The 22,888-nt window shown below is 30.9% G+C and overlaps 4 protein-coding genes across 5 annotated transcripts; 2 read left to right on the top strand and 2 right to left on the bottom strand.

Annotated features, from left to right (window-relative positions):
• Nucleotides 1–506: 506 nt before the first annotated feature.
• LOC108825892 (uncharacterized) lies at nucleotides 507–1,533 on the bottom strand. Its single transcript, XM_018599250.2, has 4 exons — nucleotides 1,395–1,533; nucleotides 1,154–1,316; nucleotides 980–1,073; nucleotides 507–903 (listed from the first exon to the last, which is right to left on the bottom strand). The coding sequence occupies exons 1-4, from the start codon at nucleotides 1,452–1,454 to the stop codon at nucleotides 717–719; spliced, it is 504 nt and encodes a 167-aa protein (XP_018454752.1). The 5' UTR covers nucleotides 1,455–1,533; the 3' UTR covers nucleotides 507–716.
• A 511-nt stretch (nucleotides 1,534–2,044) lies between these two features.
• Nucleotides 2,045–3,954, bottom strand: LOC108826986 (F-box protein At4g00893-like). The gene is made up of 2 exons (XM_018600328.2): nucleotides 3,801–3,954; nucleotides 2,045–3,337 (listed from the first exon to the last, which is right to left on the bottom strand). Exons 1-2 carry the CDS (start codon nucleotides 3,827–3,829, stop codon nucleotides 2,224–2,226), a joined length of 1,143 nt encoding a protein of 380 aa, XP_018455830.1. The 5' UTR covers nucleotides 3,830–3,954; the 3' UTR covers nucleotides 2,045–2,223.
• A 10,663-nt stretch (nucleotides 3,955–14,617) lies between these two features.
• LOC108825788 (uncharacterized) lies at nucleotides 14,618–15,831 on the top strand. 2 transcript variants are annotated; one of them, XM_018599136.2, is made up of 2 exons: nucleotides 14,618–14,761; nucleotides 15,124–15,831. In XM_018599136.2, the coding sequence occupies exon 2, from the start codon at nucleotides 15,144–15,146 to the stop codon at nucleotides 15,666–15,668; it is 525 nt and encodes a 174-aa protein (XP_018454638.1). In that variant the 5' UTR covers nucleotides 14,618–14,761; nucleotides 15,124–15,143; the 3' UTR covers nucleotides 15,669–15,831. The 2 variants fall into 2 exon arrangements, with proteins under 2 accessions (XP_018454638.1, XP_018454640.1); XM_018599138.2 differs by lacking the exon at nucleotides 14,618–14,761 and adding an exon at nucleotides 14,837–15,037.
• Nucleotides 15,832–21,276: 5,445 nt separating this feature from the next.
• On the top strand, nucleotides 21,277–22,299 carry LOC130499640 (flavonoid 3'-monooxygenase CYP75B137-like; the record flags this gene model as incomplete). The annotated part of the gene is given in 1 exon segment (XM_056993912.1): nucleotides 21,277–22,299. A coding segment is annotated over 1 exon segment (931 nt), but the record flags the coding sequence as incomplete, so codon positions are not given.
• Between the last annotated feature and the right edge of the window lie 589 nt (nucleotides 22,300–22,888).

The raw sequence follows: 22,888 nt of genomic DNA, 5'->3' as shown, positions 1-22,888 counted from the left end.
ATTTATATGTTGACATTGAAATACTTATTGCTCTGCCATAGTGAATCCAAATAGTAAATCTAAAACCATTGATCACTAAACCCAAAACAAAAATATAAATTCCACTCCAAATAGTAAAAAAGAAAATAGTACAGTATTATGTTCCATTCCACATGGTTCACGTAGAATTGAAAATTTGTTGAAGTATGCGAAGCTATTTATATGCTGAAATATTTAATGTTTTGCCAGAGTGAACCCAAAATATCCAAAAGCAACAGTGCCAAAGAATTACTGTGAAAACAAAAATTAATGTTAAAAAAATCACTGTGAAAAATAGGAACCCAAAAGCAACAGTGCCAAAGAATTAAAGGAAGCAGGCAAAACCATAAGAAATGCATCAAGAAGGACAAGAGGGTTCCTATGAATTAAAGGCAAAAATAATATAAAGTTTTTAGTACCTGAAACTATGAAAGTATTGTTTCTATTGTCCTTCTTGATGCAGAATTTTGCAAAAGAGCAAAACAGAGAAGCACAAAACAAGAACTTCTTAAAGATCAGCAAAGTTCTGTGGAAGAGAAACATCTAAATTTTCGAACCGAAGGTTCAAGTCTACTCCATAGTATAATAAAATCCTCTGGGGCTTACGAAGAACAAGTTCTAACTTCATCTCTGGTCAAGCAAAACCATCGAGATCAAAGTCACTAGTACTACTTACATTCCAATCCTCATTTCAGAAACTAGTCAGACAATAGATTGATCATTTCATCCTCCATGTAAGCCAAAATCGAGTTCTTCACATCTGCGTTCTTCTCCTCTAACACTCGAACTTGGTTTTCAAGAAACTCCCTCTCACTCCTGAATTCACTATCTTCATCAACACAAATCTCCCTCTGAAACTCAAAGCACATCTTCACAAACCCTTCCCTACGTAAAAAAATTCATAAAAGTTCTGTTACAAGGCCGAGTAGGCAGAGAAATCAACAATGGGATTAAGATTTACCGCTTTTCGGTTATCTTTCTGAGTATCTCAGAGTGTTCGTTCCTCAGGCGACGAATCTCATCATCCAATAGCTTCAGAGAGTTTTTCGAATCGGCTAAAAAAGGAAACAGAGCAGAATGATTTGAAGTGAGTCACTGATTCAGCTGATTCACGAGGAATTGGGACGAAGTAAACCTGTCACAGAGATCAAGCCGGTGAGCTCGTACTGAGAAGCGAGGAACGATCTAGTAAGCTCGGATTCCTTGACGGACATAGCCGATTCCATCTCGGAACATTTTACGATCTCTGATTCGATCTCTCGCGTCACCTGAATGTTCGCCTCGATTTCCAAATTGACCTTGACGAAACGGATCACGTTGTTCAAAAGCTAACCGCGAGAAAGTGAGCAGAGAGGAGGAGGAGGAAGAAGCGGAACCTGATCAAGCATGTCCTTGTAAACGGAGATTTGACATAGAATCGCTCCTGAATCTTCCATCTCAACTCAATCTCTGGCTTCTTTCCAGAATCAGAAATCGCACACCTGTTTCCGGCGTCTAGCTCTGGGAAGATATGAATTAATGGGCCTCGTGGGCTTTAATTGGCCCAATAAGCATGTCCGAAAACCAATATTTTATGTATACCGCTTCTCTGAAGCACAAACGCTTAGATAAATAAGGCTCTTCCTGACAGCATATATATAGAAAAAGATATTTGTCATAGTGAATTACATGAGTTTTAAAGAATCATAGTGAATAGCTTCTCAAACAAACTCAACATAGATTTGTCACCACTAGCTGTTGTTGCAATATGACAACGATTATACAAAAAAAAAAATTTACTGCTTTGAAGTTTGAACTTCAAAACTCAAAAGATATTTTACTCGAGCATTTGTGATTTGCATGAATCCATTCTGCATTTGAAATCTCAACTGCCCACTTCACAAAGAACCACAACCATTAGCCCTCACCTTGTATAAGTATAACCATGGATTTTGCGGTCGATGCGCATGCGCAGGCACTTCAATTTTCATTTTTCTCGTCTTTTATTCTTCAAAAGAATAGGAAAAAAAACACTAAGTATCCAACTTGTTCTAGGTCTACAGTCAACATCAAGATAAAAAAAATAGTTCAACCATGAAAAAAAGATTGAAGTACATAAATAAATTTAAAATGAAAAGAGTCAAGTCACAGGATAAATGTGATGATCTTAATCAATATCCACCACAATGAGAGGTGCTCTCATCACGTTTTGCAATTGCTTTAGCTTCACATGTAGTCTAGTGCTCTCTTGGGCGGTCTAATCCAAAGATTCTCAAGTGGACATAAATCCTCCTGTTCTTGCCACTGCTTACGCGGATAAAACCTTTCTTCATCGAACGAATACGATACACAACACTTGCAACTAAAACGAAGCTTTGGGAAGTAAACACTATTCCTCATCCATGGGAGATTGACTCTCATCTCAGATGAATAAAGACTCGTAAAGATTGTTAAGCCCTCGAGTGTACTACTATTGATCTTCGTCCATTTTATAAAGCCCATTTTATACACTATCGGTTTCTCACCTCCGCATGTAAATATTTTAAAGAACTCTCCCTTTCGCACCGCCAACAAAATTCTCTTCTTCTTACGCTCATACTCGTACCTAAATCTATCTGAGATATAAGGACAATCCGGTAGAATTACCGTTTCATACCTCCACTCTCGAGTAGACGGTTCAAAGTGATATAAGCCTCCATCGCCATCAAGGCAATTGAAGCGACGTAGGGCATAGACAACGTTGCTGTGCTTGAGACTATCGTGGCCATAAGAAAGAAAGAAATTTAAATCCTCCGTAATCCACTCCGTTGCTCCGGGATAACAAGTGCTCGTAGTGGTGACACCATAACGAACATGCTTAAACGCTAATAGCACGCAAGTACCAGATGTAGGTGCACAGGAGAAAGCAATCGCATCATATGATAACTCACAGTTTGGCAAGTTTATGAGCTTACGAGTAAACGGGTTGAAGAAGAACATTTTGTTTGAAGCAGTTTTGCGCATAAGTAACCATCCGTCTCTCGAGTAACACACGGTGGATTTCGCTAGCTCTGGTAAATTAAGTGTGTGCATCTTCTGTTGCAATGGATCATAGAGCTCGAACAAGTTGCCACGTTTAGGTAAGTACATAAGCCAAGGCGGCTTGTCTACCAACCGGACATATAGACCGGCTTCACGCCATGTTCTGCAGACAGCGGAAGCTCGAATGTTATCTTTTAAGACAAGTTGAGATATTATTACTTCCAAGAGGCATAGTGGAAGGTCAGCGAAACTTGGCTTCTCAGCTTCTTTGCTCCGATTGTTATCCAGGAAGCCATTTCCTTTGACATCTATGATTGACCTGTTATATATATAAATGAATTTTTGATTTTTTAATGTTATAAGACATCAAATTAACAAATATCAGAGATATATATATGGTACTTGATATATTCACTTCGAAAGAATATAATCTTCAGTGATGACCGTAAACATCACATGTATAAAAAACCAAAAATATTCAGAGAGTGTGAACCCAAAAATAAACTACGATCAAAGATTGCATAAAGTGTTGTAGGATCTTACTACGTTATAATAGTTCTCCTTAGGTGTCCAAATGAATATAGTCTCGAATGCATACTTAAGAACCCTAGAATATTTCAGTTCCTATACAATCTGATTTTCACAGAAAATTGTATTCACATTCAAAAAGTTGTCAAAAGAAAAAAAAAACGTGTATTCTGATTCCACAATTCCGCTAGTCTCATGAAGGTTATAATCTTCAAAATCAGCATTATTAGATAACTGAAAATTCAGAAACTCACGAGTAAAGCGTCCCTTTCTGGGCAGCCATAGTGATAGACGATGAAGAGAGAAACGAAGAGAATGAAGATTTCTCTCACGATCCATAAAATAAAATTTGCTATATAAATTAGCCTGAAGAAGAATGGCCAAGCGCAGTAGTCCTAGCCCCTTATATTACTTCAAACCCCTAATTTCTGTAATCGTGCGACTAAACCAACATAAACCAAAATTACCTCAGTTATGGCTGGCGTAGATTGTACCTATGAGTAAATTTGATAAATAATTCATCCGTTTCAAAATACTACATTTTTAAAATTTTGACACTTTTTCATAAAGCATATTACTCCATCCGTTTCAAAAAGATACATATTTAAAAATTTTCCCTATATTAAAAAAACACATTAAATTTTGATTGTAAATACATTAGGTTTTGTAGATAACAATTTTTCATAATTTTTAACCAATAGAAATTCAGGTGATAATTTATTTATTAGTTTTTTTTTTAGTTTTTGGTTTTTAGATTTTGGTTTTTAGATTTTAGATTTTGGTTTTTGATTTTCAGATTTTTGTTTTTTATTTTCAGTTTTTGGTTTTAGCTTTTGGTTTTTAGATTTGATTTTTGGTTTTTGATTTAGTATATTTTTAGTTTTTTTATAAAATAAGTAATATATTACTTTAAAATAATAGAACAAAATAGCAATCAAATATTTAGAAGCTCCTATTAAAATTGTTCAAAATATTGTGATTATTACTTAAACATAAATATACATTAACATGCTTTTAATCACAATATTTTTTAAAAAAACTTACATTATACTAAAATATAAATAATAAAAATATCTGCTTTATTTTTAGTTTTTAAAACTTGAATGACAACTTTTGTTTTTCTAGATTAAAATATTATATTTTTCTAATTTTAGTTATTTTTATTGTGTCTAATAGTTATTAAAATTGTTTGATAGTTCTAATTATACCATTTAATAACTAATTTTTTACAGTTAGTTAAAATTATACATAAATATCTAAATTTATTTTACAGATATGAAACACAAATAAATTACTTCACATTATTAAAGGGGAAACTAGCAAAATAGTCCATATTGAAAAATATAATTAGTAAAATAAAATTACTTAAGAAAAAAAGTTAGAAAGTATATACATATAATGGTCTTGTGTTTAATATTGATATTTAAAAGAAAATAAGAATAAATAGATATGAAAAGTAATCGTACAGTTTTTACAAACCCACCAAAACATGGCTTTTGGTTTTTCTTTGAAATTTGGTCAAAACATCTAAAAACCAGTTTCCCTATTTTATAGGAAAGCTTTTTTGTCAAAATCTTGATTGGTTATGAAACAAGTTTTATGCAAAACTAGTTTTCCTAATTTATAGGGAAGTTTTTGAAGAAACAAAAACCAAAAACCAATCTAGAAACTGAAAATAATCAACCTCTCAATAAACACCTTTAATTCTTTTAAAGTTAACAATTTTCCATTCAATAATACAATGAAAAGGTTAAAATGTATCTTTTTAAAACAAATTATTTTTCTAGAATATGTAACTTTCTAAAATGGAGGGAGTAAAATTTACTTACAAATGCATAGTTTTTTGTAATTTTATATTTTCTATATTTATAAACCAATAGAATTTTGAAAAATGCAATTAATGTTTTTGAACTTCACAATCTATCTTATTAAAGCTGAAGTACAAATTCGGTGCGTTTGGATACTTGGATAAGATTAATAAAAAAAATTGGTGTGTTTGGTTATAGCTATAAAAAATGGAGTGTTTGGAAACTTGAATAGTAGTATCTATTAATTGTGTTTCCATATTTCACTTAGTTTAACAATTTAATTAATTATATTATCTTAATAATAAATTACATCATTAATTATATTACCATAATAATAATAGTGCATATTTTTATTTATTAGTTAATCAATATTAACTTTGTGCCAATTATAAAATCAAAAATGCTAAATAATTAGGTTTTACATATGATTAAACATTTGGTTTATTTTATTTTACTAAAATATTTTTATTTTAGTTACAATCGATGGAAAATTACGTACCCAAAAACATAGTTCAAAAATATGTTTTGTGAATAAAATAATAACTTAAATCAAAATACTTAAAATGTCCTACATTTATTGTCACTTAATTTTCCACTCCATATAATTATTTTATTTGATAAAAAAACTCTTTCTATTTCACTTAATTTAGCAAAACACATAAAACAGTTTTTTATTAATTTATATAATCATTTAGACATGAACATTATCTGTCTATTTAGATACATGTTGTTTTTTTCGGGTATCCTTTTTTTTTGGTAACCAAGTCCCGCTTGAATATTATAAACTTATGTGTGGATTTTGAGTTGGATCATTCTAGATCTGGATGAATTCGGTTCTGATGTATAGGAACCTAAAAATATCTAAATAACCAATGTATCTAAAACGGGTTCGGATATTTGTAACAAAAATAACCATATAACCTGATTCAGTCCAGATCTTTTGAGTATCGTTAGTTACCAGATCTTTTGAATATCGATGTATAAAAATATATTTCACGGGCCAATTTAACAAAATATTAATTGGTTCAGTTGAAATAAATATATTTTAAAAAATTATATGAACTGAAAAAATCACTATAAGAGTACTTACATTTGGATTCAAATCATTTTTTTAATAACAAAACTACACAAATATGTTGATTTGTATAAAATTTAAATTACAATGTAAATATTTAATTGAACACAATTAATACAGAAATATGTCACATTGTTTAAACAAAATATCAAAGTAAACAGTTGCGTTCTAAAATCATTTATTTTAACAACAAGCCAAATAAATATGTTGATTGGAGAAGGAATAAAATAAAGCCAAATAAATACATAGTTTACCAGAGACACTCTATATGTCAAATTTATTATAAAGAAATTTTTACTAAGATAAATACATTCAATAATTACAAACAAATAATATATTTCATAAAAGTAAAAAATAATATCCGCGCTTCGATATGTTGATTGGAGAGGGAATAAAACAAAGTCAGAGAAACACATAGTTTACCAGAGACACTATGTGTGTCAAATTTATTATAAAGAAAATTTTACTAAAATAAATATGTTCAATAATTACAAACAAATAATATATTTCATAAAAGTAAAAAATAATACCCGCGCTTTGCTTTCGAAGCGCGGGTCAAAATCTAGTTTTTCATTATTAGTTAACAAAAACTTCATTGAAAATATAAAAATGTATCTTTTTGAAACACAATTTTCTCTAGAACATGCATCTTTTTGAAATGGAGAAAATATTTAATAAGGGTAAGTATTGTATATTTAAGTTTCGTTTTTATTGATGAAATCAAAATATAAATACTAAACTGACATCAAGAAATATATATTATTAATTTTACTAGAGCTCGGCATCCCGGGGGACCAATCGGATTCGGTTAGGGTTCAAGCGAATTTCGAGTCAAAACGTTAAGATGATATATGTTAAATTAATCACCTTCATATCCTCGACTTTATGAATTGATTTGGTTCAGTTCATAAGACACGCGATATAGAAAATGAACATCGAACAAATCGACATTTTTCTCAAAGAATAATCGTAAAACGCATAAGTCGTAAAACGGTCCGAAATGGCCTAAAAACAACGAAAATCCCACTTATGGTTTAACCTGAGAACAGCTCCAAATTTAATGACGGTTTAATTCGATTCGGATAAAGATAAATGGAAAAGATGGTAAATGTGAAGTTTTCAAGATAAACATGAATCTCGAGAAAATAAAGAAAATTTCCACAAAAAGATGAACTTGAATCGAGAAAGATGACCAAACTTGGAGGCATATATAAAGAGAGCCAAGGCAAGGAGCATATGAGGATTTTTAGACTCCTAGAAATCTCTGCAGTTAGAAACCTTAGACTTAATTGTCGCCAAGTTTGGTTTCTACGACTTGCACTCATATTAGATGAAGTCGCACAGACAATTTGATCTCATGTTCCACTCTTTTTAATTTGAACTACATTCGACTTGATCCTCGAAAGGGGTATGTAGACAACATTCCACAAGGTTCAGTCCGAAATCAACAAAAAAAGTTTCGTATTTTTTCCGTCTTCTGTTATCAAACTACAACTTAACTAGGTTTAATGTTTTAAGCAGATAGAACTACGGAATTTGCCGGCAGCTCTTGTGGCCAAAGCTTTTATATTTTTTTTTTAATAATCGCAATATTTTTGCGGATTAGAAATAAAGATCTATTTTTTTCCTAAACTCATTTTGTTGTTTTCACATATTTTTCGCATTTTTTTAGTTATTTGTCGTTGACTTTCGTAGAAGATCCGGATTTTAAGAAAAATAAGGATTTCTTAAATCTTTTTTTTTATGGAAATCGACAGTGCGGAAATTTTGGTTTCCACACTACGCAAACAAGGTTAGTTGACCAAAAACTTAGATATCTGAGATATACTATCAAATGGACTTATAAAACATCTGTTTTAGGATTTATAGTAGCAATTGGTAAAGACGTGATTTCAGATAGTAAAATCCAGATGTATAATTTATAAAGTTTTACTTCCTCATTTTCATAAATAGTGTCACTTAGACAATTTTTACACATATTTAAAAATAATTGAAATTCATTTGTGTTTTTATTAATTACTTTTGTTTAACCAATACTATTTAAATAAATAAATTTATTTATAAGATCAATAAAATTAATTTGCAGTTAATGATAAATTAAAACTAAGTATAAATTGCATTAATAGTAAAACGATACATGTAACAAAAAATGTTAAAGTGACATTTAAAAAAAAAACAAATTGAGTATTTTGCATTCTTGATTTTTTCTTTAATTTTCGTGTAATAGCATTGAAATAGACTGAGTATTGCAACTGGAAATCATTTTTGACGAACTCCCTATTTATTTTATATTTTCATATTCACTAAATTTCATTCGAATTTAATCAAATCAATTGCAAATTAATGAAGTTTTTATTATTCCTTTATAGATCTTTTGTATATATATGGATATATAAAACCTATAAAATTTCTTCGGTAGATACCAATACATTTGTATGATTTCATCTTGAGTTCATATTTATTGTACACAGCAACATCTATTTCCAGGCCTACAGTGACCCCAAGAATAACCCCAAATATTACAGATCTCAATGCAGCCTTCTTAACCTTTATAGTTACACGGCTCTGGGTATCTACATGGTATATCCTCCTTTATTTTATAACCTATTTCAAAACAATTTTTGTTTACCGGCAGTGTGTATATTGAAATGCCATTTCTTTAATTAAATAGGGGTATAAAAATAAACTATTACCTGAAGTACTAGAAATTGTAGTAACACAATTAGCACAAGATATGATGAAGAAAATAGTAAAAACAAACGCGATTAAAGTCTTCATGGTGATAGTTTTATTTTGCTTAGTGTTTTCCAGATTCTTTTTCCTAATGAATTTTCCATTGTTTTGTCTTATTATATATAGTAACACAAACATGCATAAGATAAACAAAATCATAGATATTTTCATGGTCAAAGTAAAATGAAAAGCATATAATCTTCCATATATATTATGTACATATTTGTAGTCAAAAGAACGATTTTATAGAATTACTTAGCAAGTAAGGTTAAAAAAAAAAGGTTTTGTATATTGGTGTGACCGTGCGAGAAAAAGTGCTTGCAACCATTGATTAGAAAAATAATTCTACTTTATGAGAATATGAGGACTAATAATTATACGCTTATTCAATTATTTTCCTTTAGTTTTTGTTTCACAAAATCTTTAAGTATACTTTATGAGGACTAATAATTATACGCTTATTCAACTAATCAAATCAGTGACATCTTTACTACACAATATTGTAACGTTTCCAGCATTTCTGAGATTTTTCAAATAGAAATCTATGTGCTTAGAATCTCGAAGTTTAACAGGACTACAAAGTTTACTTGGTTCTTATATCTTCACCTGTAAAAGCCTCAATTATTCATATGGAAGTCCCTGTGAGGCACTTCATCCATAATAACAAAGGGACAAGATTGACAATTTATAAATCCTTTTGAATTATCAAAATAATAGTAAAAGCATTAGAAACCAAAATATCACATCATCAATAACTAATATAAAATAAATAATTACTAAAATTAAATTATTAAAAACTATCTTGAGATGTATAATGATTTTTGAAAATTAACTCACAAACAAGAAAAATTATATCTTAAAGAATGTAAAACTTTAAAACTAATTTATATATGAATTTAGAACACTGTTATTGTCAAACTTGAGATTATATGATAGTTAGAATGATCACAAAGAATTAAATAAAATATGTGAAATCAACAATTTAATATAATAATTTTTGAAATTTTTTTAAAATAATAATAATTGTTACCACCAATTTTAGGATGAGGTCATTTGTGAAATAACAAAAAAAAAGGTACGTTAGATTTTCTTTTAGTGAGAAATTAGAAAGAGATGAAAAGAAAACTACTAAAAATAAGGTTCTTTTTAGATAGTGAAATTGTGTGTGTATTAATATATATGACTAGATTTTGATATGCCCTTTAAAAGGTGGGTATATTTTTTTGTTTTAAATTTTTTTTTGAAAAAAATAATTTTTATATTTATGCTTTTTGTAATATTTATGTTTAAGATTAATTTTATTTAATATAATTTTGGTAAATATGTTAAATATGTCAAGTTGCATAACTATACACTTATACCTTATGCATTTAATCAATTATTTTAAAATTTTATTCCTAAATTTTGTAATATATTATATTTTCTTAATAGTTACCTAACCCAAACAACCGTTTGGAATAGACCCAAAAATCAAAGTCTCATATTCTATTAGACATGTTTTATATATTCGAATGATTCTTATAGTGTTATCTGAATACCAATATCAAACCTAACCCGTACAGAAAATGAATTTTTGTAGAAAGTTTGAAAAAAATAATTTTTAATAATTTCTGTTATATTTATATGTAAATGAGTTAATATACTCTTTAATAACTTTAAGTTAAATCATATTTGATAAATATTAAATTAGGAAAGAGGTTTATTAATATATATTATCTTGGCCTGTTGGAAGCTTGACCCATTTTATACTCTTCTAGAATCTTTATGTGTGTTTTAGTAATAGTATATTTGCAGTTTTATTTTAAAATATCTTTATGTGTGTTTTAGTAATAGTATTTTATAGATTATTCAGAATAAAAATTTTACTATTAATCATAATTTTTTTTTGTCACTGAATCATAGTTTTAATTTTATTAATTTTAAAAAATAAAAACCAAAATTTAAAACAACCATTCATGATTTTCAAAAAACTAGAATCTACTGGACGATCAAAAACCAAAATTTTAGAACTAAAATCTATAAACCAAAATCCAAAATCTAAAAACCAGAAATCAAAATCTAAAAACCAGAAAAACAATCATCACCATAATCTTCTAGTGTGTATTGTTTTTTCTTTTCGAGTGGCATTCTTGTAATTGTTTTCATCTTTTCCAATAATATTTCAGAATTCTCTGCAATATTTCAATGGTCACCATACTTCCATAACTGATCAATTTTTACGTTTTTCTTGTTGTTTATGCCCTAAAATTGTAATCCATTACAGAACATCTGATTTCAACCTTTTAAAATCCAAAAAGTCAATTACTTAAAAATTTCCAATTTCTTGTCCGAGATTATAACAAATCAACACAGTGAACTACTGTGGAAGAATGTATAATCGCCAGAGAATCGATCACCATGGACACGTTTTGATCAGATTTAAAAGCTAAATTAATGAGTCATTTTGTTGTGAATTAAGAAACATAATTGGTTTTGTTATAGACAAGGAAACGTGGTTAGTTATTTAATATAACTACTAGATTTTGATATTTGTTTTTTTGTTTAAATTTAATTTTTGATATTTGTTTTTTCTTTCTGTTTATATTTGTATTTTTAATCATATTTGTGTATAAATTTTAATCAAAATATATTTTATTAAATAATAGCAATTTAAAAATTGATATGGTATACGAACAATTAAAGCTCGATTAATGGTCAAACTCGCCCCACTGACCCGTCAACCCGCTGATTTTCAATTTTGATTATTAAAAAATATAATCGCACAATCCGCAAACAAATAATTTTATATCCGCACTCGTTTCACTTAATTTTGTGGTTATCCGCGGGATATATATATTTAAAAATTATTATTTAATTTAATTGTTATAAAAATATATTTATAATAAAAAATTTACACATTATTTAAATTTTCAATTATTATTTTTAAATTCCTGTATTTTGAAAGAAATATTTACTTTTTACTTTTTATTTTTATATACTTTGCGAGTCGACGGGTAGCCGCAATCCAAAATCCACCAACCCACATTCACCCGCATAAAATACTCATAACCCGCACCTCCAAATCGATTTTTCAAATAATTGGATCAAACTTATAAAAATATAATTTTTATAAAGTCGAGGCTGTAATCAGCAACAAACAACAAATTGTTATCCATTGAACAAATTGCCATATATCAGTTCGGACTCTTTTGAAAAAGGTTGTGTAACTGTTTTTTGACCAGTTAGTTGTGTAACTGTTTTATTTCTGGAAAAAAAAAACTATTGTCCACCAAATTGTAAAGGAAAAATAATATTCTAATAGCTAAAACAATTTTAAGAATAGAAGCATTTATAAAACTGACGGCCAATATGCAAAATGTTTTACCACACTATGCAAGGTTGACTTTACAAAACCGATAACAAAATTTAACACAAAACAAATTCATAATAATACATTTGGGCTACGTAAAAATCTTGATACAAAGCCCACTTTAGTAACTGATTTATCCCGAAACATAAAACTTACGTAATGGTTAGGCGAATAAGGGATTGTGGTTAGACTTCGTATATAATTAGAAACAGTTATGAAATACTCAGTTTTTTTTTAAAGGCATAAAAAGTAATAATCATATTTCTTTCAAAATTAGACCCAACTAATATCAGTTGGTCATGCTTCAATTTTAATAGTATTGATTTATAAAATAATGATCTTATAGTTAAATAATTATTGATTTTTTCAAGTTGGATCCAACTATTATCAACAAGGCAGGCATGTTCATGTTTTACTAGTACTGACTACATTAAGAATATTACCCTCACAGACACATTACATGTTCTCAATTACACAAACATGCACTTTGATCACTTCACACACTTTCTCTTAGAGAAATGACCAGTATAACCCTCATTCATAGCGTAAGTTGGTTTCTGAAATTTTCCTAACTAAACTAAACTCTAAGGTCATAATTCAAACATATCCTAACTAGTTAATGTGTAACGCTAAGCTTGTAATTGTTTTAATTCTAATTAAACCAGACAGAACAAACTGTCTCTCGTTTAATCAAAAGAGATTTTCCAAACCAATTAAATATTTTTGGTTCTTATTTTGAAAGACAATCCACTTTCTCTTGCTTCAGATTCCAAGAAACAAATCCTAATTTCTCTTTCTCTCCGACGGTTTACAGATTGAGAAATTAGAGATCTTTCTTCAACCCCTAACCCACTTTATAATCTTCGCCATTCTCACCGACTTCTGTTTTCTTTCCCTCCGATCTATCAATTGCGGCCTCTGTTCCGTTCTGCCGCCATTGATTCCAAGAGAAATTTGCGATGGAAGTGGTGCATGTGGTAATGGAAGAGACAGTGGTGGTCGACATGAGGGTGTATACATTGGTGTTGGATATGGAGATTCAGTCCAGTGGAAAAAGCAATGGCTATGGAGGTAATGGCGGTGGATACCGCAGTGGTTATGGAGAGGCGGTGGTGGAAGACGTGAGAGTGGATACAATAGTGGTGGATACCGTGGAGATGAAAAATATGAGGATAGGGGATACGAAAGTGGAAGTTTTGGTGGTTATGGACGAGGAGGTGGTGGATACCGAGGAAAAAGGGTGGTTATGGATGAAAAAGTGGTGGATAAATAGGTGAAAGAAGTGATTTTGTGGATACAATGGTAGTGGTTACCGTGGATGTGGAAAACATGAAGATAGGGGATATGAAGGTGGAAGCCGTGGTAAAAGTTGTGCTGGCTATGAATGAGGAATTGGTGGATACAAAGGTGAAAGGGTGGTTATGGATGAGGGGTTGGTGGATACAGAGGTGAAATGTTGGCTATGGATGAGAAAGTGGTGGATAGAGAGGTGAAAGAAGAGAGGGGATATATTGGTGGTGGAGATGGCTACTCGAGAGGAGGAGCTTGTGTTGGTTACGATGAAAGTGGAATGTGAGGGTTGGGATACATATATGGTAATTCAATCTAAGATTTTGCAAATTTGATTGGTGGGTTTTCGTTTTGATCTGAGATTCCGTTTCATGTTTTAATTGTAAAGTTTTTTTTTCTTGATCAAACTCTCCGGTAGATGAAACGGTCTTGTTCCTAGATTGAATCCAAAATTGTTCTTTTGATATGCAAATCTTGTGTGTTATCTCTCGATTTTGATTTGGTTAGATTTTGAATAAATCTGACAGAATCTATTTTGATCTGCAAAAAAATTATTTTTTACAGAAAATAATTTCTTGTGCTGTAGAGCAAATAGTTACAAATAAAGTAAATACCACTTATAAAGTAAAGTGTCTCTTTACTTAGCCAAGGGTATCTCTGGCAAAAAAAAAACAGCTGTCTCAACAATGTGTCTCAAATCCATAATGTGTCTTTGAGCGAAAAACAAACACACAAAGTGTCTGTTTTCGTAACTGTCTCTTAAATTGATGCAATTTCACTGAACTTCCTTAAAAAAGGTTTCGATTAATTGTAAAAGGCTTTATAAGCCTAGTAGAATAAACTGGGCTCAATTCAATACTTTTATCTGGCAATCTAAGCCCAATAGGTGTACCTTCTTCGTCTTCCACTTCACAATCTCTGACGAGAGAATCGCCGTTCGCCGATCTCTTTTCCTACCAGGTATCGTCTCCACCTGCTCTTTGTTTCTTATGTAGATTTTTCATGCTTTGTGTAAGACTCTAGGGTTCTTAGCCTTGGATTGAAGAATTTTCATTCAAGTTAAGATATTCCAATATCGAATCTGATTCGTACCTTATCTTTTACATAATTTGCCACATTAGACCGAGAGTCAACTTCTGATTCTGTCGTTTTATTACATATCTGATTTGCTTTCGGTTTCTATGTTTGATCGATTTTAATGATCTCGTATTGTAACACCTGGCGGAACTGTCTGAGGTTAGGGAAGCTTTGTGTTACTTGCTTACATCATGACTCAGGCATACTGTATATGTTGTTTCTTGATGTTATTTTAATCTTTTTAGGTTGTTGAAACTCCGGTAATATGGGCGATTACACAATTCAGATCACTCCGAAGCTGATCAATCAGTTAGCTCAAGGCAACGAAAAACCGAAGAGAAAGGTAAAGAGAACCAAACCCAAAGTCTCACCACCACAAAACAATGCAGATCAAGCGAGAACACACCGTGATGCAGAGAAACCGAAGCCAATGGTAGAGTTACCGACTCAGCAGCCACCATTCTTCTTCCCAATTCCACAACAAACAGCAGCAAGCACAGAGCTGGAATCGATTAAATCTGTTTTGAAAGAGAGTGAGAAGGTTCTTGAGACGGTGGAGAGACAAGAAAAGAACATTGTCCATGAGGTGACAGAGAGAGCCAAGGATCTAAGGGAGAAAGAGTTTAAGATCCCGGAACCGAAACCAATGCCTTGCTCTTCGGATCACGAAGCGTGGAAGAAATGTTACAAGGAGAACGTCGAGAACCCCTTAAGTTGTAGCGGTCTGGTCATGAGATTCCAGGAATGTGCTCGCCGGTTTGGACAGCAAATGAGTTCTGAAGGAAAGTAGAGATAAAAATGTTCTTTCTTTTGTTTTGTTTTGCTTTCTGAGATCTTATGACTGATCAGAAGAAATTAACTTTTTTCCTTTTTCTTACTCTAATAAAAAAAGAACAGATAAACTGAATATGTGATTATATTCATGAGATTTAAACTGTGTTTTTGATTTTGTATATGGGCATATCTTCCACTTGTGCTCTTCTTTAAAGACAGTTTCTATTTTTTGATAGTTCGTGTGATTTCAGTGGGAATGGTTATAAGTATCTACCCTTTGGCTCTGGTCAGATTACTTTTGCGCAGTGATTAACATGGCGGAGAGGATGGTTTTATACAATTTAGCTTCACTTCTGCATTCGTTTGATTGGGAAGCTCGTAAAGTACCGAGATCTGAAGTCGAAGAGAAGTTTGGTCTTGTTCTTAAGTTGAAGAATCCACTCGTTGCGATTCCTGCCTCAAGGTTGTCCGAATCAAATCTCTAATCCTAAGGCTGGCAAATAAACCAAACCGAACCTAAATAGATATCGATAGAATCCGAAACATTCAAAATTTCAAAAAAAAAAAAAAAATTGTATCAAATATGATTTCAATTTTTAATGTGTCTAAAATACACTAAGATATATTGAACATCTAAAATAATTATCTATTACATGAAGATTGATGGTTGAAAGTGGCGTTTGAAACTTGACATTTTTAGATTTTATTTTGTTTTCATTGAATAATGTTTATCATTATGAGAACTAGGTTTTCATTTTATACTTTCATTTATTTGGTTTTTTGTATCAATAACTATGTTTGATTTTGAATGATCACGTTTTGTGTTTTTTATATTTATTTTTGAATCAATTTTACTTATATTTTGGTTATAAAATATGTACAAATCAGGTATTTTGAAGAACCGACTTTACCTATGTTTTTGTTATAAAATAAGTACAGATCAAGTACTTTTAAACCCAAAAAACTGATTGGGACCTGAACCCGAACATACATCATGTTGTACCGATTCGTTGAATATTTACTAACCCCGACCCGTATCCGATAGAACTGGAACTTGTTCCGAACAGAATTTTCATAAAACCCGAATGGGGTTGATTATGATAAAACAGAGACCCGATTTGTTAAAATCAAAACCCAATTGGGACCGCGAATACCCAAGCCTATCTATTCCCTTACACCGAATGTCATTGCTTAACCAGTCGGTTTGGTTTATAAAGTTCTATTTTTTTTTCCTTTTTTCAACTTTTTGTACGAAATTATATAAAATTTACATCCTTATATACTAAAGCGCAAGTTGCCTTGCGAATCAAAATCCGACATGTGGAAAATACATTAAAATAATAAACAATTGATTAAAAAAATTCTCTTAATTTCAAGTAACTCAATCCTAATTTTTTTCTGAATATCACGTATAAAACAACTGGCCACGTTCTTAAACCGTCTTCTTCTCCATTATTAAAGAAACAAGAGAACGTTTTCTCCCTTGAACTTTCAGTTTTCTCTCGGTTTTTTCTATTTTCTGCAAAATTATTCTCTTGGAAAGCTCATAAGTTCATAACTACACTCGCACATTAGAACAAAAAAAAGAAAACTACACTCACACACAGTATTCTTCCACTTGAGTAAAAAAAAGATTAAAGGGGCAAGCGTCATGTTTTGGCTTGAAAAAAAGGTTTGCATGTTTTCCACCTTTTACTATTTTTCTCTCCTAAATTTTGATTTGTTGATTAATGTTTCCATTAATTGTTGAAACAATTATTTCTAAGTATTCACACTGCAATCGAGTTCAACCATAATACTTTTTCTGAATATATAAAGGAATTTACATATCTGAATCCAAATTAAATTTTTAATTCAAACATGGTTGACTATGCAATTTTTCATCAAGACTTAACATTTCATTATAATCTAATAAAAAGAAAACTAAATCATAAACTCAACAAACTATAAGTAAGCTGGATTAGTTTTGTTTTGAATGTGTGTGTGTTTTCAGAAAATATGTTAGATAAAATAACATAAAATGTCAGTAAAGTGTTATTTTAAACTGCAAAAAATGTTTAAACAGTAAATTTATTTGATTCATCACATTCAAATTTATACATAAATTAAGGTTTTTATTCGAAAGAATTAATGGATCAAATCAATCATTTTTTAAAGATCCTATTTATTTTTGAAATACTACAAACATGTTTCAATTTTATAACAATATCAGATATTGTTTTGCTTTCTACAACCGATTTATTTCAATGTGGACACCTCTAATATTATGTGCTTTGTGTAATATCTAAAAAAATATTTGTTCTGATCGCCAATTATGACACTGATCAAATAATTTATAAAAAAGTAAATTGGCCCGTGCGTAGCCGGGCAGTAATACTAGTATATAATAATTCTTAGTTAATTTATAATTTTAGTGGATCATATATTTACCTATATTTACCTAAGAGTTTAAAAATATTATTGTCTTATTATCTTATGAATCATGTCATATTTATAGCATCATAATTTGAAACAAAAAAAATTATTGATTTATTATATTTATTAATTTATCGAGTATTAATTTATAGAGGGTCTACTGTATATAAACGTTTTATAAAGTTATAAACTTATTTTCTTCAATACGATTGATACCTATTTTATTTTACGGCTAAGCCATATGAATCATAAGCAGACACGTGAACATTATATTCACATCCCCAAAATATCTTATTTTCGATAGATGGTTTTAGGAGAATCTTATAGGATGTCGCTCTGCAAAATATTTGAACATATGAGTTCGATTTAATCTGGCCTCTATAAAGTTACATAGACATGATATATATAAACAAAAATCGATTATTTCAAGACTGTTTTTTAGTTCCTTGAGATCCTGGCATCCAATCAATCTTACTACACAAACTCTCTTTCCTGACTGGATCCATGAAAAAGAATTTTCTGTGGCTTCAAAATTCACAAAATTTGGGCTATATGTACATAGGTAGATCTATTTTAACTTTTCATGACATAATAAAATTGTTTTGCTCAAAATATCTTAAAATCATCTGGTCGAACTCTCGAAAAGGTCCAAGGTATGATATGTTCGACTCTTGGAGAGCTAGGCTCTTCCCTCACCTTCTACTTCTTCTATGTTTTTTTTTTTTTGCTAAAATACTTCTTCTATGTTCTTACTGATCAGTATGTTTTGTGTTTGCTTAGTTTCTTTCTATCGGTCGTTTAGTTACACTACACAAACATAAATTTATTTAATAAATTTTGTCTTTTGTTTTGTCTTTCTCATGCTTTGTAATTACCTATACGATTTTGGATTACAGCTTTATAGAAATTTTATATCCCTTGATTAGTGACAAGCTTAGAAAAGAACTATTTATTTTCGTGGTCACAAATAATTAGCATTTTGATATAAAAACAAGGGACAATTTGCTCAATATTCATATGAGCTCTGAGAATTAAAAATATGGGCATACAAAAAAAAGTGTGTCTTTTTGTGCCAAAATAAGACTTTATAGTCCTTTACGAGAGTGAGCGTGAGAGTGAGCGTGTGTATTTCAAATGCTCGAAGTATATACTATTATATATATAACATAGATATAGAATAGATTATTCAAAACATAAATGTAAACCCTAAACCCCAAACCATATACCCTAAACCCAAATCCTAATCACAAACCTTAAACCCAAATCCTAAACCCTAAACCCAAACCATATACCCTAAATCCAAACCATATACCGTAAACCATATACACTAAACCATAAATCCTAAACCCAAATTATGTACCATAGACTCAAACTATATACCCTAAACCCAAATCCTATACCCAAACTATATACCTAAACCATATACCATAAATCCAAACCCTAATCATAAACCTTAAACCCAAACTATTATCCATTATGTGACTATGTTATACATATTATGGTATGGAAAATTTGAAACACCCACAAATTTTAAATATATTAAATTTTCTAAAATTTTTTTAGAGAGAGTTGATGAGTGGCGACGGTGTTGAAGAACAAAACAATGTAACTGATTAAGTAGTGAGTAAGAAGAATTAGGAGGCAGAGAATGAGATACAAAGTGCAAAAAAAAAAAGAGAAAAAGAAACGTATCATACTATACTATAATTTAAAATACTGTATAGTATTATAAATTGAGAGAGAGAGAGAAACCCTAAACCCAAAATCATAGGCAAAGACAAATAAACAAACACAAATTCATATACCCTAAAGCCAAATCTAAAATCCTAAACACAAACTCTAAACCAAAATCATATACCATAAACCCAAACCCTAAACCATAAACCCTAAACCCAAACTCTGACCATAAACCCAAACCATATACCCTAGACCCAAATCCTAAACCCTAAAACCAAACCCTAAACCCAAACCATATGCCCTAAACCCAAACTCTAAACCATAAACCCTAAACCAAAAGTCTGAACCCTAAACCCGAACCATATACCCTAAACCCAAACTCTGAACCCTAAACCTGAACCATATACCTTAAAACCGAACCATATACCATAAACCCAAACCATATACCCTAAACCCAAACCCTAATCCTAAACCCTAAACCCAAACCCTCATCCATTACGTGACTATGCTATACATATTATGGTATGGAATACTCGACACACCCATTAACGTTGTATATATGAAATTCTCTAAAATTTCTTTAGAGAGAGAGATGATGAGTGGCGACGGTGTTGGAGAACAAAATAGTGTAACTGATCAAGTAGTGAGTAAGAAGAATCAAGAGGCAGAAAAGGAGATACAAATTGCAAAAGAAGAGAAAAAGAAATGTATCATTTTATAGTGTAATTTAAAATAGTATGGAACATATGACGTATGATATAGGGATAAGGATTGTGAATAAAATTAGAATAGTTTACACGATGGAAAAAGAAAGAGAAAGATGGATGGAAGAGAAGGAGAGAGAGAGGATGACAAATAGATGGAACATAACAACAATTCTATTCTATATTCCGTAAATAGAATAGAATAGAATACAAAATATATTATTTGAACATTATATGGTAAAAAAAAAAGAAATATAACACAAGAAGGAATAGAAAAATGTGAGATGAGAAAGAGATAGAAAGATAGAAATAAAGAGGAAGATATGGATGTAGATATGAGAGAGAAAAAACATGAGAGATGAAAGAAAGATTATATAATTTATAATTCTATTCTATATTTTATAAGTAGAATAGCATATAATTACATTATAACTGTATATATTAAATTTTATAAATATATGTTAGTTTTACAAAATTCAAAACATGTCATATACAGAAAAAAAATCTATGTTTTTTATAGATATGTAAAAAATTTGAATAAGTTATTTTTGTAATGATAAAATTAGTTAAAAAGAAATGGGAAAGTGAGAAAGGATAATATAAGGAATATTATTGAAATATCATAGGCAAAAAGTCCTTATGGGTATAGAATTTTTTTGTTGATTTGCTATTGTCATTGCCTGCAATTTCCCTAAAAACAATCCAGAGTATATTATCCGCTCAAATGTTATCATCTCAACTCAGGATTTGCTTTCCCAACGTCCAAAAAAATTTGGTCCTTATAATAAGTATGTAATAAATATCTTTTTTATTGTATATAAGAAAGTGAAGGTGAGATTGTGTATAGAAAAGAAAAAGAGAAAAACTATACAACTACTTCTGACAATCTCATACTTCCTAGTTCCTGCAAACAGTTGTCGATGATGTCTCCTATCTCAGATCTTTTTACAAACACAATTAATATTACTCCTAACACACTTCTCATTCTGCTCACTACTATCTTGTCAGTTCTCTGGTTCCTCTTCAAGCGTTCGCCACAACCGCCTCTACCACCTGGGCCACGAGGGTTACCTATTGTCGGAAACCTCCCATTTCTTGATGCGGATCTTCACACATACTTCACAACTATCGCTGAGAAACACGGTCCGATCTTCAAACTCAAACTCGGCTCAAAACTAACCGTTGTTGTCAACTCTCCATCTCTGGCTCGAGAGATCTTGAAAGACCAAGACATCAATTTCTCAAACCGAGATGTCTCTCTCACTGGCTGGGCCGCTACTTATGGTGGTCTCGACATCGTTTCGTTACCATACGGTGCTGTATGGAGGATGCTTAGAAAAATTTGCGTTCTCAAGCTTCTTAGCCGCAAAACTTTGGATTCTTTCTACGAGCTTCGACGCAAAGAAGTCCGTGAAAGAACGAGATTTTTATACGAGAAAGGTCAAGAAAAATTAGCCGTGAATGTCGGAGACCAATTGTTCTTAACCATGATGAATCTAACGACGAATATGTTGTGGGGAGGATCGGTGAAAGCAGAGAATATGGAGAGTGTTGGAACAGAATTTAAAGGAGTCATTTCAGAGATAACTAGGCTTTTGAGTGAGCCTAATGTTTCAGATTTCTTTCCATGGCTAGCTAGATTCGATCTTCAAGGGCTTGTGAAGCAGATGCGTCTGAGTGCTCACAAGCTCGATGCCATATTCGATGGAGCCATCGAGCAGATGCAAAAGCTAGGAAGTAGGAATGATGGTGAATGCAAAGACTTTTTGCAACATTTGATGAAGTTGAAGGACCAGGAAGTTAATTCGGAGACTCCCATTACAGTTAACCATGTCAAAGGTGTACTTGTGGTAAATAACTGTTTCAGTTTCCTAATTTGGTAGATGCGTGCTTATGGTTCTTTTTGGAAACTGAGAATAGAACCGTAGAATGATTTAATGGACAAGAAATAGGCCTTAGATGTTTTCAGACTAATTTTTTTTGGTGTTTAATTTTTGCATATTACAACGATTAGGAGTTTTTGAGCTCATATTCCCGTATATTTTCTAAAGTGAGGTTCACATCATATTTATTTGGAAAGCAGACTTTTTTTCAACGTAATATGAACATGTGGCCTCTAAAATCTTTATCATTATGTAAGTTTCAGCCGGTGTTTTGAAATCCAACCCAAATCTGCATTCGAACTGACCAATTCGGTGATCCGATATACAATCCAGTTTGATTTTACAAAAAAAAAAATTTAAAATCCGATAAAATCCGTAAAAAAATCTTTAAACTCTGAAATCCGGCTATTGGTTGAATCAAAGGGTAACCCAATATATAATTTGATTTGACTTAATTTTTATATTTAGAATATTCTAATATATATTTATGAATGTTTAGATGAATGATAGAGATATTTTGGATGTAATGCTCTAATTTTGCAAAAAAATATCGATAC

Source organism: Raphanus sativus, chromosome 9 (genome assembly GCF_000801105.2).
Source record: "Raphanus sativus cultivar WK10039 chromosome 9, ASM80110v3, whole genome shotgun sequence".
NCBI lineage: Eukaryota > Viridiplantae > Streptophyta > Magnoliopsida > Brassicales > Brassicaceae > Raphanus > Raphanus sativus.
Note: the sequence above shows the minus strand (reverse complement) of the source record. Positions and strands in the feature narration are given on the sequence as shown.

What these genes read in the sequence shown, in the direction of transcription:
- LOC108825892 (XM_018599250.2), bottom strand. Translation starts at nt 1,454, where the DNA reads ATGGAAGATTCAGGAGCGATTCTATGTCAAATCTCCGTTTACAAGGAC. An exon ending in CGGCTTGATCTCTGTGACAG is followed by an intron (nt 1,074 to 1,153) that starts GTTTACTTCGTC and finishes TTCCTTTTTTAG; the next exon opens with CCGATTCGAAAAACTCTCTG. An exon ending in AGAAAGATAACCGAAAAGCG is followed by an intron (nt 904 to 979) that starts GTAAATCTTAAT and finishes TTTTTTACGTAG; the next exon opens with GGAAGGGTTTGTGAAGATGT.
- LOC108825788 (XM_018599136.2), top strand. Translation starts at nt 15,144, where the DNA reads ATGGGCGATTACACAATTCAGATCACTCCGAAGCTGATCAATCAGTTA.
- LOC108826986 (XM_018600328.2), bottom strand. Translation starts at nt 3,829, where the DNA reads ATGGCTGCCCAGAAAGGGACGCTTTACTC. An exon ending in CAGAAAGGGACGCTTTACTC is followed by an intron (nt 3,338 to 3,800) that starts GTGAGTTTCTGA and finishes TATATATAACAG; the next exon opens with GTCAATCATAGATGTCAAAG.